The sequence below is a fragment of the Lachancea lanzarotensis genome, scaffold LALA0S08 (assembly GCF_000938715.1).
Source record: "Lachancea lanzarotensis genome assembly LALA0, scaffold LALA0S08, whole genome shotgun sequence".
NCBI classification, from domain to species: Eukaryota; Fungi; Ascomycota; class Saccharomycetes; order Saccharomycetales; family Saccharomycetaceae; genus Lachancea; species Lachancea lanzarotensis.
The window spans coordinates 437,547-449,599 of record NW_019212886.1 but is presented as its reverse complement, the minus strand read 5'-3'; the positions used below and the strand labels follow the sequence as shown (position 1 = coordinate 449,599).

Sequence of the window (12,053 nt, the reverse complement as noted above, 5' to 3'; positions counted from 1 at the left end):
TCGAAGACGTTAGTTTCTCTCACGATGATTCTGTCCAACGAGCTAACGAAACATCAACTCGCTATGTCAGTACCAAGCTTCCATGGTGCCGAAGTACTACCTGTAAAGCTGCAAAAGCAGGTAAACGACGTCATTGGGGAATTCAAGACTGCCTATGGCCATGGCCCAGACTTCGTAACTAGGTCCCCTGGCAGAGTGAATCTCATTGGTGATCACATAGATTACGTGGACTTCTCTGTCCTGCCAATGGCGATTGACAACGCTGTGGCATGTGCGGTACGTGTGCTACCAAACACAGAAATCCCCTCTGTGACACTAATAAATTCGGATCCTCGATTTGCGCAACGGCGCTTTGACCTGCCTTTAGACGGTTCTGACATTTCAATCGATCCCTCGGTATCGGATTGGTCGAACTACTTCAAGTGCGGTCTTCTTGTTGCCCAGCAATACTTAAAAATGCGATTTGCGGATGAGTTTACCCCTGGAAGAACATTATCAGGAATTGAAGTTTTTGTCAATGGTAAGGTTTTCACAGGAGGTGGCCTTTCATCATCGGCAGCATTTATATGTGCCGTTGCGTTGGCCGTTATCCGTGCGAACGCGGGGCCCAAGTTCGAAGTACCAAAGCAGGAACTAACGCAGATCACAGCCAAAGCAGAACATTATGTTGGGGTTAACAATGGCGGTATGGACCAGGCAGCATCGGTTTGCGGTGAAATAGATCACGCTTTGTATGTAGAGTTCAAGCCTGAGCTCAAGGCAACTCCCTTTATGTTTCCCAAGCTGAAAAACGCCGAAGTTCAATTCATTATTGCCAATACTATGGTGCTATCTAATAAGGTAGAAACAGCGCCAACAAACTACAATCTGAGGGTCGTAGAAGTCACGGTTGCTGCCAACGTCTTGGCGACCAAATACGGCGTTGTTCTGGAGCGGGTAGGGAATCTAGAGAAGGGTACTTTGCGCGAGTTCATGGATGCTTATCACGCCCGCTACCACGGTGCTACCGAAGCATGGAGCGGCGATATTGAGGAGGGTATCTCAAGGCTTACCAAAATGCTGCAATTAGTAGAAGACACGATGTCGGGGTACAGCAGCGGTTATACGGTCCAGCAGGCATCCGAAGCGGTGGGCACTTCGATGCAAGAGTTTGCACGAGACTACCTCACAGACTTCCCAGTTCGCTTTCAAGTTTTGAAACTTTATCAAAGAACCAAGCACGTTTATTCAGAGGCTTTGAGGGTTTTGGAAGCACTTAAGTTGATGCTTCGAAAATCATTTGCGGCAGATGCAGAATTCTTTGATTCCTTCGGCCAACTTATGAACGCGTCTCAAAAATCATGCGACGAGTTATACGAGTGCTCTTGTCCGGAGACCGATGAGATATGCAAAATCGCCAGAGCCAATGGTGCTTACGGATCGAGGCTAACGGGAGCCGGTTGGGGTGGATGTACGGTGCACCTTGTTCCCCGTTCCAAAGTTAACGAAGTGACGCAGGCCCTGGTCGAACAATACTATGCTAAACGCGACATGAACGGCCAGACGTTTGATGATGTTATACTGGTGTCCAGGCCGGCGCTTGGGAGCTGCATTGTTGATGGTCTGGGGTGAGGGTCTTGATACCTAGGTCTTAAACGAAAAATAGCCGGAAGAAATGTTGACGGAAACACTGCATCTTCTTCACTATTGCTCCGTTCGCGGCCAGAAAAGGTTTGTTTCTCACGAGTTCCAAGCGGTTTTTGGCTCGGATTACTGCTTTAGCCAAACAAGGATGCGATCAACGAGTGCCAGATAGTCTGTCTGAAAAGTGTCTTAATTTTTGTGCTAGCTCTTGTCTGACGTTCAAAAAGAGAGACAATTTGAAAGAAACTGCTATTCAAGCAGAGAGTGCCGGGCAGCTACTGGAAAATTACAGAGGTTGTAATATTGAGGTCTTTACGTGGAAAACGCACGAGCTAGTTTTAGGCGTCTATATGATTTTATCTTATCTGGCAAGTATTTGGAGCATGTGAAGGTCCAACAAGATTCACGTTAGGAGGTTGTTGTTAAATCATCGACCACTTTTTAATGTTTTTGACGCAATGTTGCAAATCGAACGGTGTGAACTCCAATTAAGTAAAAAAACACTTAAGCCGAGAGGAAAGTAAGTATACAGAATCAAAGAGCGATAAATTTGGGTGTGAGACGATAGATGTGATTAAGATAAGCTCCGATATTATCCCTTCGGAGATGACGATTTTTCACCTATGCTCCTGGCTCGAATACCCATCATCACGCTGGTTAGGAGTTGGGTGCTAAGTTCAAGACAAGAATTTACAGGTTACGACTGCTCAGCATAGCCTCGTTCCCGCTTTCCAAATGGGTATCTCTGTGAGACCGGCGGGTGCCGGATAGACAAAATGTCGTTATTTCTCAGCGTCTCTCCGTCAATTCTCGATGTAATGTCTAAGCATTAGGCTTTCGGGTTCCTAATGTTGACCTAAAAATCCAGAGCGCATTGTAAAACATTACTGATATCGCTTATTAATTCTACTCAGTAATTCCAGTAAAGCTCCGAAATGCTGGAGAACCCTGTGTCAAAAGCCCTTTGTCGGTTGTCTTAATGTCGGTCCATTGCTCTTGTTAAGAGAGGAACCCGTATTCACGTGATGGATCGTGAAAAATAAACGGCATTCGGAAGCCTAATTTTAACATGCGTTTAATTCCGGTAAAAGCCGTATGTACGTGTACCGTAAGCATAGAAGCAACTTGCAGATCGTCTTGAATCCGGAAGTTCTATTTACGAGGTCATCTCAAATGAAGAATAAACAGACTATGCTATATAAGAAGAGAACAGGCTCCAAATTCACAATCGCTTCATTATGCACGGTCTGAACAGGTTATTATAACAGACATTGGAACACGGATTAACTGCAGGCACTATAAACTAGCGTATTTCTTTTATTGCGTTGTATTTGGACACCTGTATTTTTTCCGCTCCAAATTGACCCACCTTTTTCAAAAAGCACTCTGAACCAAGGAAGGAGGGACTGGAAAGATGACATTATCGGACTCGCCAGGAGGTTCTACCAGTAAGTCTCTAGAAGAGCAGGCTTACTACGGTTCAGAACAAGGCCAAAGTCTGGGACCCGGAAATGAGCCCTTTCAAGATGCCCCAGAAGGAGATGGCCAATCCTCGAGGGCGCACGTGACCAGACTGATGATGCGCCGGTCGAACAATGGCTATGAGGGCGATGAGATGGACCCAGAAGTGCTCTCCCGTGTCGAAACTCTGGCCCGCACACTTTCACAACACCGTGTACGTGACGGTCCTCTCGAAATTGACCCGGACAACTTTGATGCCAAGGAGATCATAGGATCGTTTGTGCGTGACAGTCAAGATCAGGGCATCCATCTGCGGAAAGCCGGTGTAATCGCAGAGGACTTTATCGTTATCGGCGAGGATTGTTCTGCGGCAGAAGCACCCACATTTGAAGACATTCTGCTTTTGCCTCGTACCATTTTCCGGGGTATTCGTGCTGCGAAAAATACAAAGACTCGGGCCATTGTTACTAACGCCAACGTGCTGGCCAAACCAGGTGAAATGGTGCTGGTGCTCGGAAGACCCGGTGCAGGCTGTTCCTCGTTCCTTAAAACCATTTCAGGCGAAACGTCTAAATTCAAGAAGGTCGAAGGTTCGATTTCTTATGACGGGATTCCACAAAAAGAGATGATGCGCAAGTACAAGGCTGATGTTGTGTACAATGGTGAAGTGGACGTACATTTTCCTCACTTGACAGTCCAGCAGACCTTGGACTTTGCACTTGCCTGCACAACGCCCAACGTGCGTGTCAACGGTGCTACCAGATCTCAATACGTTGCCGCCATGCGCGAGCTATATGGAACGATTTTTGGTTTAAGACATACCTACAATACCAAGGTTGGTAACGATTTCGTGAGAGGTGTTTCTGGAGGTGAACGGAAACGTGTTTCTATCGCCGAAGCTCTAGCTGCTCGTGGTTCCATTTACTGTTGGGACAATGCCACGCGTGGTTTGGATGCCTCTACAGCGCTAGAATTCGCACAAGCCATACGGTTGATGACCAATTTGCAAAAATCAGTGGCCCTGGTCACCATCTATCAAGCCAGTGAAAACATTTATGAATGCTTTGACAAAGTGACTATCCTGTATGATGGCAGACAAATTTACTATGGAGAAGTGGAGCAAGCTAAAGATTACTTCAGGAAATTGGGATACGTTTGTCCAGCTAGACAATCGACACCTGAATTTTTAACTGCTTTGACTGATACTAAGGGCCTGCATGAATATGTCCCCGATTTCGAAAAATCAATTCCAAAGAGCGCAGAAGATTTCGAAAAGTGTTGGATTCAGTCAAAGGAGTATCAGCAAATGAAGGAGGACATTCGGATCTACAAGCAAGAGACAAAAGTTGAAAATACAAAGCATCTCTACGACCAGTCTCTGGCTCAAGAAAAATCCAAGTTGACTCGTTCTAGATCTGCCTACACTGTTTCATTCATGGAGCAAATCAAGCTATGTACAAGGCGTGGATTTGAAAGGATCTACGGTGACAAGGCCTTCACGGTAACCAACATTATTGCATCAGTTATTCAAGGACTTGTTACAGGTTCATTGTATTACAATATTCCATCAGGTGTATCGGGTTCATTCTCGAGAGGCGGTGTGTTTTATTTCGCCATTTTGTACACTTCTTTGATGGGTCTAGCCAAAATCAGTCTTGAGAGTCGTCCAATCATGGAGAAACACAGAACCTATTCTTTATACCATCCCGCTGCAGAGGCATTTGCCAGCTCTGTCTCTGAGTTTCCTTTCCGCTTTATCAGTACAACCGCCTTCTACCTCCTTATTTTCTTTCTTTCGGGTATGACTAGAAGCGCGGGGAGATTTTTCACCTCTTTCCTCTTCTTAATCATTTGTGCTGAGTCTATCAACGCTCTTTTCGATTTGATCACCGCATTTAGCAGCAGCGTTTCGCAAGCGAATTCCGTCGCAGGTACGGTTTTGATGGCTTTGGTGCTTTACTCTAACTATATGATTCAAACGCGCGCAATGCACCCTTGGTTTAGATGGATTTCGTACTCGACACCCATTAGATACACTTTCGAAAGTATGCTGAACTCCGAGTTTCACGCCAGAAAAATGGATTGCTCGAGCAATATCATTCCAGCGGGCCCTTCATACAGTGGGGTCTCGGTCAATAACAAAGTCTGTGCCTTCGTCGGGTCACGTCCAGGCGAACCCTATGTTCTCGGAGACAATTACTTGAGCGGTCAATTTGCCTACAATTATAGCAATACTTGGAAGAATCTCGGATACGTCTTCGCTTTCTTGGTCGTATACCTTTTACTGAAATGTCTGGTCACGGAACTAAGGCCACCATCATCTGGTGGTGGTGATACACTCGTTTTCAAGAAAGGTGCCAAGAGACTGGGAACTCCTTCGGATGAAGAGAACGATGAAGCGTCCTTAACCATGGCTGAGGCGAAGAAGAACATTGATAATGGTAGCGAGGATACTTCGAGCATGGCAAGCAATGTGTTCAAGGATTTGAAAAGTGATGGTGTATTTGTGTGGAAGGATGTTTGCTACACGATTCCATACAAAGGTAGCACCCGTAAGCTGTTAGACAATGTGACTGGATACTGTGTACCAGGTACTCTCACTGCTTTGATGGGAGAATCTGGTGCCGGAAAGACAACCTTATTGAATACTTTGGCTCAGAGAAACGTTGGCGTCATAACTGGTGATATGCTAGTTAACGGAAATCCAATCGATGTAAGTTTCGAAAGACGCACAGGTTACGTCCAGCAGCAAGATGTTCATGTCTCGGAAATGACAGTCAGAGAATCATTGCGTTTTGCTGCGAGACTACGCAGACCTGCTTCCGTTCCAGATGCCGAAAAACTGGATTATGTCGAGAAAATTATGGAGATTTTGGACATGGGTGAATACGCTGATGCGCTCGTAGGGGATTCCGGTTTTGGACTAAACGTCGAACAAAGAAAAAAGGTATCCATTGGTGTAGAATTAGCCGCGAAACCCGATTTGTTGCTGTTTTTGGATGAACCAACCTCTGGTTTAGACTCGCAGTCGGCCTGGGCTATTATTCAGATTCTTAGAAGGCTTGCAGAGGCCGGCCAGTCTATTTTATGCACGATCCATCAGCCTTCGGCAACCTTGTTCGAGCAGTTTGATAGATTGCTACTACTAAAGAAGGGTGGACAGACCGTTTACTTTGGCCCAATCGGTGAGAATTCAAGGGATCTCATCGGTTACTTCGAAGAGAATGGCGCCAGAGAATGTACAAGATCGGAGAATCCTGCAGAGTACATTTTGGAGGCCATTGGAGCCGGTGCCACTGCATCGGTGAAGGAAGATTGGTATGAGATTTGGAAGAACTCTCGCCAATTTAACCAAGCGAAGGAAGAAGTTGATAAACTACTGCGCGAATCGGCTAACAAAGAGGCTTCTGAGGATACAGGACCATCTTCCAAGTACGCTGCACCATACTTCTATCAATTTAAAGTCGTTTACGCCAGAACTTCAACTATCTTTTGGAGAGACGTGAACTATTTGATGTCAAAAATGATGTTGCATCTATCCGCTGGTCTCTTCATCGGTTTCACGTTCTATAATGTCGGTACCAGTTATACCGGACTGCAAAACACCATGTTTGCGGCCTTCCTGGCCTTGATTATTTCCGCACCTGCCATGAATCAAATTCAGGCTCGTGCTATAGCTTCAAGAGAACTCTATGAGGTAAGAGAATCCAAGTCAAATACCTTCCACTGGATGTTTCTCGTCCTCACGCAGTACTTGTGTGAACTACCATATCAGCTCATATTCTCCACCATTTTCTTCGTTGGTTTTTACTTCCCTCTCAGAGTTCACTATGAGGCACGCTATGCAGGCGTCTTCTTCTTGACCTATTGCATTATGTTCCAGCTGTACTTCGTTGGTTTGGGCCTGATGTTGCTGTATGCTGCTCCAAACTTGGCCTCAGCTGGTGTTATGTTGAGTTTGTCTCTGTCTTTCCTACTTTCCTTCTGTGGTGTTGTGCAGCCTGCCAGCTTGATGCCAGGATTCTGGACATTCATGTGGAAGGTATCTCCATACACCTATTTTGTGCAGAATGCAGTTGGTGTTGTTCTCCACAACAAACCAGTGGTTTGCAGAAAGAGAGAGATGTCTTTCCTCAATCCACCTGCTGGACAAACTTGCGGGGAGTACATGAAGGACTTTTTGTCTCAATCTGCGGGCTACATTTACAATCCTGATGCTACCGAAAACTGTGGCTACTGCGTATTCAAAGTAGGCGACGAATATTTGAAGCAAATTAGTGCCAGCTACAGTAACATCTGGAGAAACTTTGGATTCTACTGGGTGTACATTGGCTTCAATATTTTCGCCATGGTTGCTCTATACTACATTTTCCACGTCAGTAACTTCTCTTTGAAAGAAACCAAGATAGGTAAAGCTATCATGGGTAAGCTCAAGAAAGAGTAAGGTCTTTATTAAGTTCACTATATACCCCATCGAACTGTCGATTAATGAACATTTTATGCTCGAAAGAGAAAGTATACATCATCTACAATCTTTCCCAAGTCTGAGGTTGATGGTCAGGTAAGCTTAGCTTGTTTTCATGTCATCTATAATGCCTAAGGTAAGGTGACGCATTTAAACGATCATGATACCCGTTGGGAATGGAAAACCTTATATAACCAAAAATCGGCACGATTGAATTGAGAAGCAAGACACTTTGCATGAACCAATCGTTAACTTCATGAGCGCAACCAACGTGAGGTACCTGAAAGGTAACTGTCTTTCACAAGCTATATCCTATCCACGAATTTTAATTCACTCCTGCAATTGCAATGGCTCGTGGGGCGGTGGCATAGCATACCAGCTCGGTGTGAAGTATCCCAAAGCTGAAAAGGACTACAATGAAATCTGTGAGAGATTCGGCTCTCAACTTTTGGGAAAATTCGTTCTGATACCTAGTTACTCTGACTCGACATTGTTGATAGGTTGCCTCTTCACAGCAACGTTTGGGGGATCAAACCAAGGGTCGGGGAGCGATATTCTGCACAACACTGAATTGTCTCTAGAAGATATGAGAATTCTGCTTCAGCAACCGGTCAAAAGATCAACCAATGACATCGATGTCTTCCTGTCTCAGTATATGGAAAATGTCAAGGGCAATTTGCGATACCAGCTGGCCGAATATCATCTCGAGATGCCACAAATCAATAGCGGCATATTTGGCGTGCCATGGCCGAAAACAGAGGCCTTGTTGAAGTTGCAGAAATCGCTTTCATTCGCGGTATATGTACTATGAAATTTAAAGGTCGTGTTCGTTGCTCGACCTTACAATACTCCTTTAAATAGATGATATGCAGGTTGTGGTTTTACGAGGTAATTTTACATCTCCTCCCTCATGAAGGCTGCGGCCTAAGTTTCATCAACGCCGAAAGTGGTTTTATGTTGCCCTTTATTATCTTGAAGCACGCGAGACTCGTCTCAGTCCGAATTGGAACCATCAGCCATATAGTTGAGGTTCAAGATAGACCCGAGTCTCGAGTGCTGTCCCTGACCTTTTCCTTTCAGGCGCTCTTCCCTCTCGAATTCCCTCCAAGTTCTCATTCTGATCATGGAGTGATCAAATTCTCCCACCTCTTCGTCATGCAAAGCTTTATTTCCCCCGGCAATCGTTCTCGTATCACCCCAACTAAAATCATCGAACTTCCAGTATGCGTAGACAGGTAATAGAAAATTCCAAATTGGTAATGCAACGATGTAGATTAACATCCAACCCAAATAAGACCATCTACTAGCAGTCACGACAATGAGGAGACCTGGAAGACCCAGGATAACAGCGAGCAGGACCAATGTAATAATTGGCGTGGGGTGAGATACAATGGCAAAAATGACGACGTAAATGGTGAAGCAGATGGCAAGTGGTAGGACCAAAGTTCCAATGAGTTCCATACCAATAACGAATTGCATGGAAAAACAGAAACTGCCACAAAGATCCTGGATCAACACAAGTTCCATCAAGTTGTGTACAGTCGAGTTGATCCACCGTCTTCTCTGCGACAGCAGAACCTTCAGCTGGTTGGGAACAATCGTTTTACATGCAGCCTTCGATAAGAACACCTGTTTACGCTTGGGAAATGTTCTCAACATCAAAGAAGACAAATATCTATCCTCACCCAATAACAACAGATTTTTTTTATGCAGACTGCCAGTATCATTGTCAGAATATCTTTCCACAATGTCAGGATTGGATAAGAGAGGTACCCAGTAACCATCAGGACCCTTTGGAGATTTGATTCGATAGATCGAGAAACAGCCTGGAAGACAAGTAACGCTTCCGAACACAGATTCGAAAGCCTTGGCCTGATGATGGGAAATGTAGTACTCAAACACCTGAATCCACGATACCCAGGAGTCTGTTTTATTAGCGATTTTGGTTTCACCGCAAAGGCCCATGATTTCGGGGTCTTTCACCATTTCTGCAGCCATATGCGTTAAAGAATCGGGGAAGACTTTGGTGTCAGCGTCAACCATGAGAACTAGTTCGTAAAATTCCGACATTAGTCCAGTTATCTGCCATATGTTCTTTAGCAGTTGATACTCAAACACTGTCATACGCTCTTCGAAAGTCAGTCTTTGCAGGAATGACATCAAAATTATTTGAGAATCACGCTTACCTCTGTTTCCAGGTTTGACCGAAGCTTGCTCGTCTGGAGTGCCGCACTTCACAATGACAACAATAGGAACTTTTTGCTGAAGGTCCGGCTCAATCGTGGAATCGTCATACTTGTAAAATCCAGCGTAAACTTTGGCCATATTATGCCTCTTCGAACCAGATGCCACGGCCACGTATGAATGAGGTTCAACTTCTTCTGGCGGCACAACAAAATCTTCAACCATTCCCAGCGCTATATCAGGCGTCGACAAAGCGTTTCCAGAACCACTAATAATACCATCACAAACGACCATTAGTAACTTATGGGAGTTAGGATAGTCTGTTGTGGCCAGAGAGTCTAACGTGGTGCGTATGGCACTCTCATCCTCGGAATAGCAAGTCACAAAACATATCGTATGCACCAAAGGATATCCATTGGGCATATAATCAGCCGGGGGTTGTGCTACAACGTCTGGATGGATAATGGATGAATCCAAGGTTTCTAAAGTATTTGATGGCGAAATCAAGTCGTTAGTGAACGGAGACTGGAAATCCGCACCGTTGTGTCCCTCAGTTTGAACATTCGTTTTCAAATAGGATTGAGTGGTCATGGTTGTCATCCCACGAAACTTATCCCGATCCTTAGAGGTGGTGTCATCATTGAGAAGCATCATGGAGTTGCGCTTAATGAGGTCAAACGCCGAGGTTCTGCGTTGGCCATGCGGCCTCATGTTGTGGTCAACCCTTTTAATTGGGCCTCTTGCATTGATATTCTCAGACCAATCCTCGATGTCATTGGCATGTTGTTTCATGCTCTTATTGCTCACGGTATAAGCGCCTTGCTTTCTTGCCACAAACCACCGAAAATAGCACGATATGAAAAACTTCACGAAGACAACTGCCAGAATGAAAACGAGGGAAATGTATAGAACGACTTGAGAGGCAAGACAACCAATAGTGGATGTATCGATTTCGCCAACCTTGATTACCTCTGACAAGCACCTCGCTGCTTTTTTTTCAAAAGAGTCCGATAAAACCAGCGAAATATCATAGCCTTGCAATTTGGAATCTTTCAGCCGGTCGAAAAGTGGAGGATAATCCAGATCGTCAGTTTGTAACCAATCCAGCATATTTAGATCTAGGACATGCCCATTGTACACCACAAGATTGCGAGTTGAATTCTTGATATCTTCCCAAGTAAAATAGACATCTGCAGCGGCATGGAGGGAGTAGTAAGCATCGCGAGCATCTTGAGAAGTGTGGCACGCCCAACCATCATAATATTCACTCACGGTGAAGTTTGGCTCTGTTGAACCGTCCTGTGCAATCAGTTTACAAGGAAAATACCAAGCCAAATTTTGATCGTCGTCATATGGAATGCTACAATTTTCTTTTGGAGTGATCAGTCCTTTACAGTTCCCATTGACGTTCTGGAACAGAAAGGTTGCGTCCATGCTTCCTGCATTAATCGGGGGATACAGAACAGTGGTTCCGCCCTCGATGCCTGCAGCCGCAGGATGCGATGACGAATCTAAAGCGTAAGACTGCCCGTTGATAATCAAATAGCTTGTCGAGACTTCATTGTTGCGCAAACGTAGGGTCTGGCTGCTGCAGACAGTTCTCGTGAAACCAAACGTCAGATATGCAACCAGAGTGCCCGCATACAGGATGACCGATAGAAGGGCAATTTTTTCTCTCCAAGCAAACTGACGCTCTTTCTTTGGCATCCCAAACAACGATAGCAGTGGTGCTGGTGCCCAAAAAGTTATAATGTAGCAGTAGATTTGCCAAAATGAGAGAGATGGCGACTTTTGTGTTTTCGATGATGCAGTATTTTTCTTACCGCGATTCATGTCCTCGAGCGGAATAGACTCCTGGACTTGAACCTGACCCTTTGCACGTTGTTCCTGCGTCTTCTGCGCATAGAAGTGATGAGGGTTTTCTGGATCTGTGAAATCATTCCGCTCTCTTCTCACCAATGAGTCGCCTCGCTGCAATCCGCCATCATTAACGCTGTTCCTGGATCGCAACAATGATTCGTTGTCAAACGCATAATAATCATCGTTACCAGTCATCGGTTGTTAAGATGCCACTACTACTCAGGTCACAAACCCTCCAGGCGATTGACCAGATTTCAGAGTGCGAATGTGAGCGTGATGAGTTGAACAGTGCGTTCTACATTCAAGAATTTTTTGAACATATTGAGATCGAAGCCTTATAAACTTAGAAGCAGAAGACGTCAGCTTAGACAGAAGTGATGTGGAATTTCGGAGTAATCGTTGCAACGAGCTTCTTGAAGTTGGTTCCTAATGGTGTGAGGTTCTCAATGACAGTGGTGAA

General features: G+C 45.1%; 4 protein-coding genes across 4 annotated transcripts; 3 read left to right on the top strand and 1 right to left on the bottom strand.

Moving 5' to 3' along the window:
• Nucleotides 1–24: 24 nt before the first annotated feature.
• GAL1 (LALA0S08e04852g1_1) lies at nucleotides 25–1,611 on the top strand (the record flags this gene model as incomplete). Its single annotated transcript, XM_022771146.1, has 1 exon — nucleotides 25–1,611. The coding sequence occupies one exon, from the start codon at nucleotides 25–27 to the stop codon at nucleotides 1,609–1,611; it is 1,587 nt and encodes a 528-aa protein (XP_022629755.1).
• A 1,426-nt stretch (nucleotides 1,612–3,037) lies between these two features.
• SNQ2 (LALA0S08e04830g1_1) lies at nucleotides 3,038–7,528 on the top strand (the record flags this gene model as incomplete). The annotated part of the gene is made up of 1 exon (XM_022771145.1): nucleotides 3,038–7,528. One exon carries the CDS (start codon nucleotides 3,038–3,040, stop codon nucleotides 7,526–7,528), a length of 4,491 nt encoding a protein of 1,496 aa, XP_022629754.1.
• A 277-nt stretch (nucleotides 7,529–7,805) lies between these two features.
• POA1 (LALA0S08e04808g1_1) lies at nucleotides 7,806–8,360 on the top strand (the record flags this gene model as incomplete). Its single annotated transcript, XM_022771144.1, has 1 exon — nucleotides 7,806–8,360. One exon carries the CDS (start codon nucleotides 7,806–7,808, stop codon nucleotides 8,358–8,360), a length of 555 nt encoding a protein of 184 aa, XP_022629753.1.
• A 182-nt stretch (nucleotides 8,361–8,542) lies between these two features.
• On the bottom strand, nucleotides 8,543–11,788 carry CHS3 (LALA0S08e04786g1_1; the record flags this gene model as incomplete). Its single annotated transcript, XM_022771142.1, has 1 exon — nucleotides 8,543–11,788. The coding sequence occupies one exon, from the start codon at nucleotides 11,786–11,788 to the stop codon at nucleotides 8,543–8,545; it is 3,246 nt and encodes a 1,081-aa protein (XP_022629752.1).
• Nucleotides 11,789–12,053: the final 265 nt, after the last annotated feature.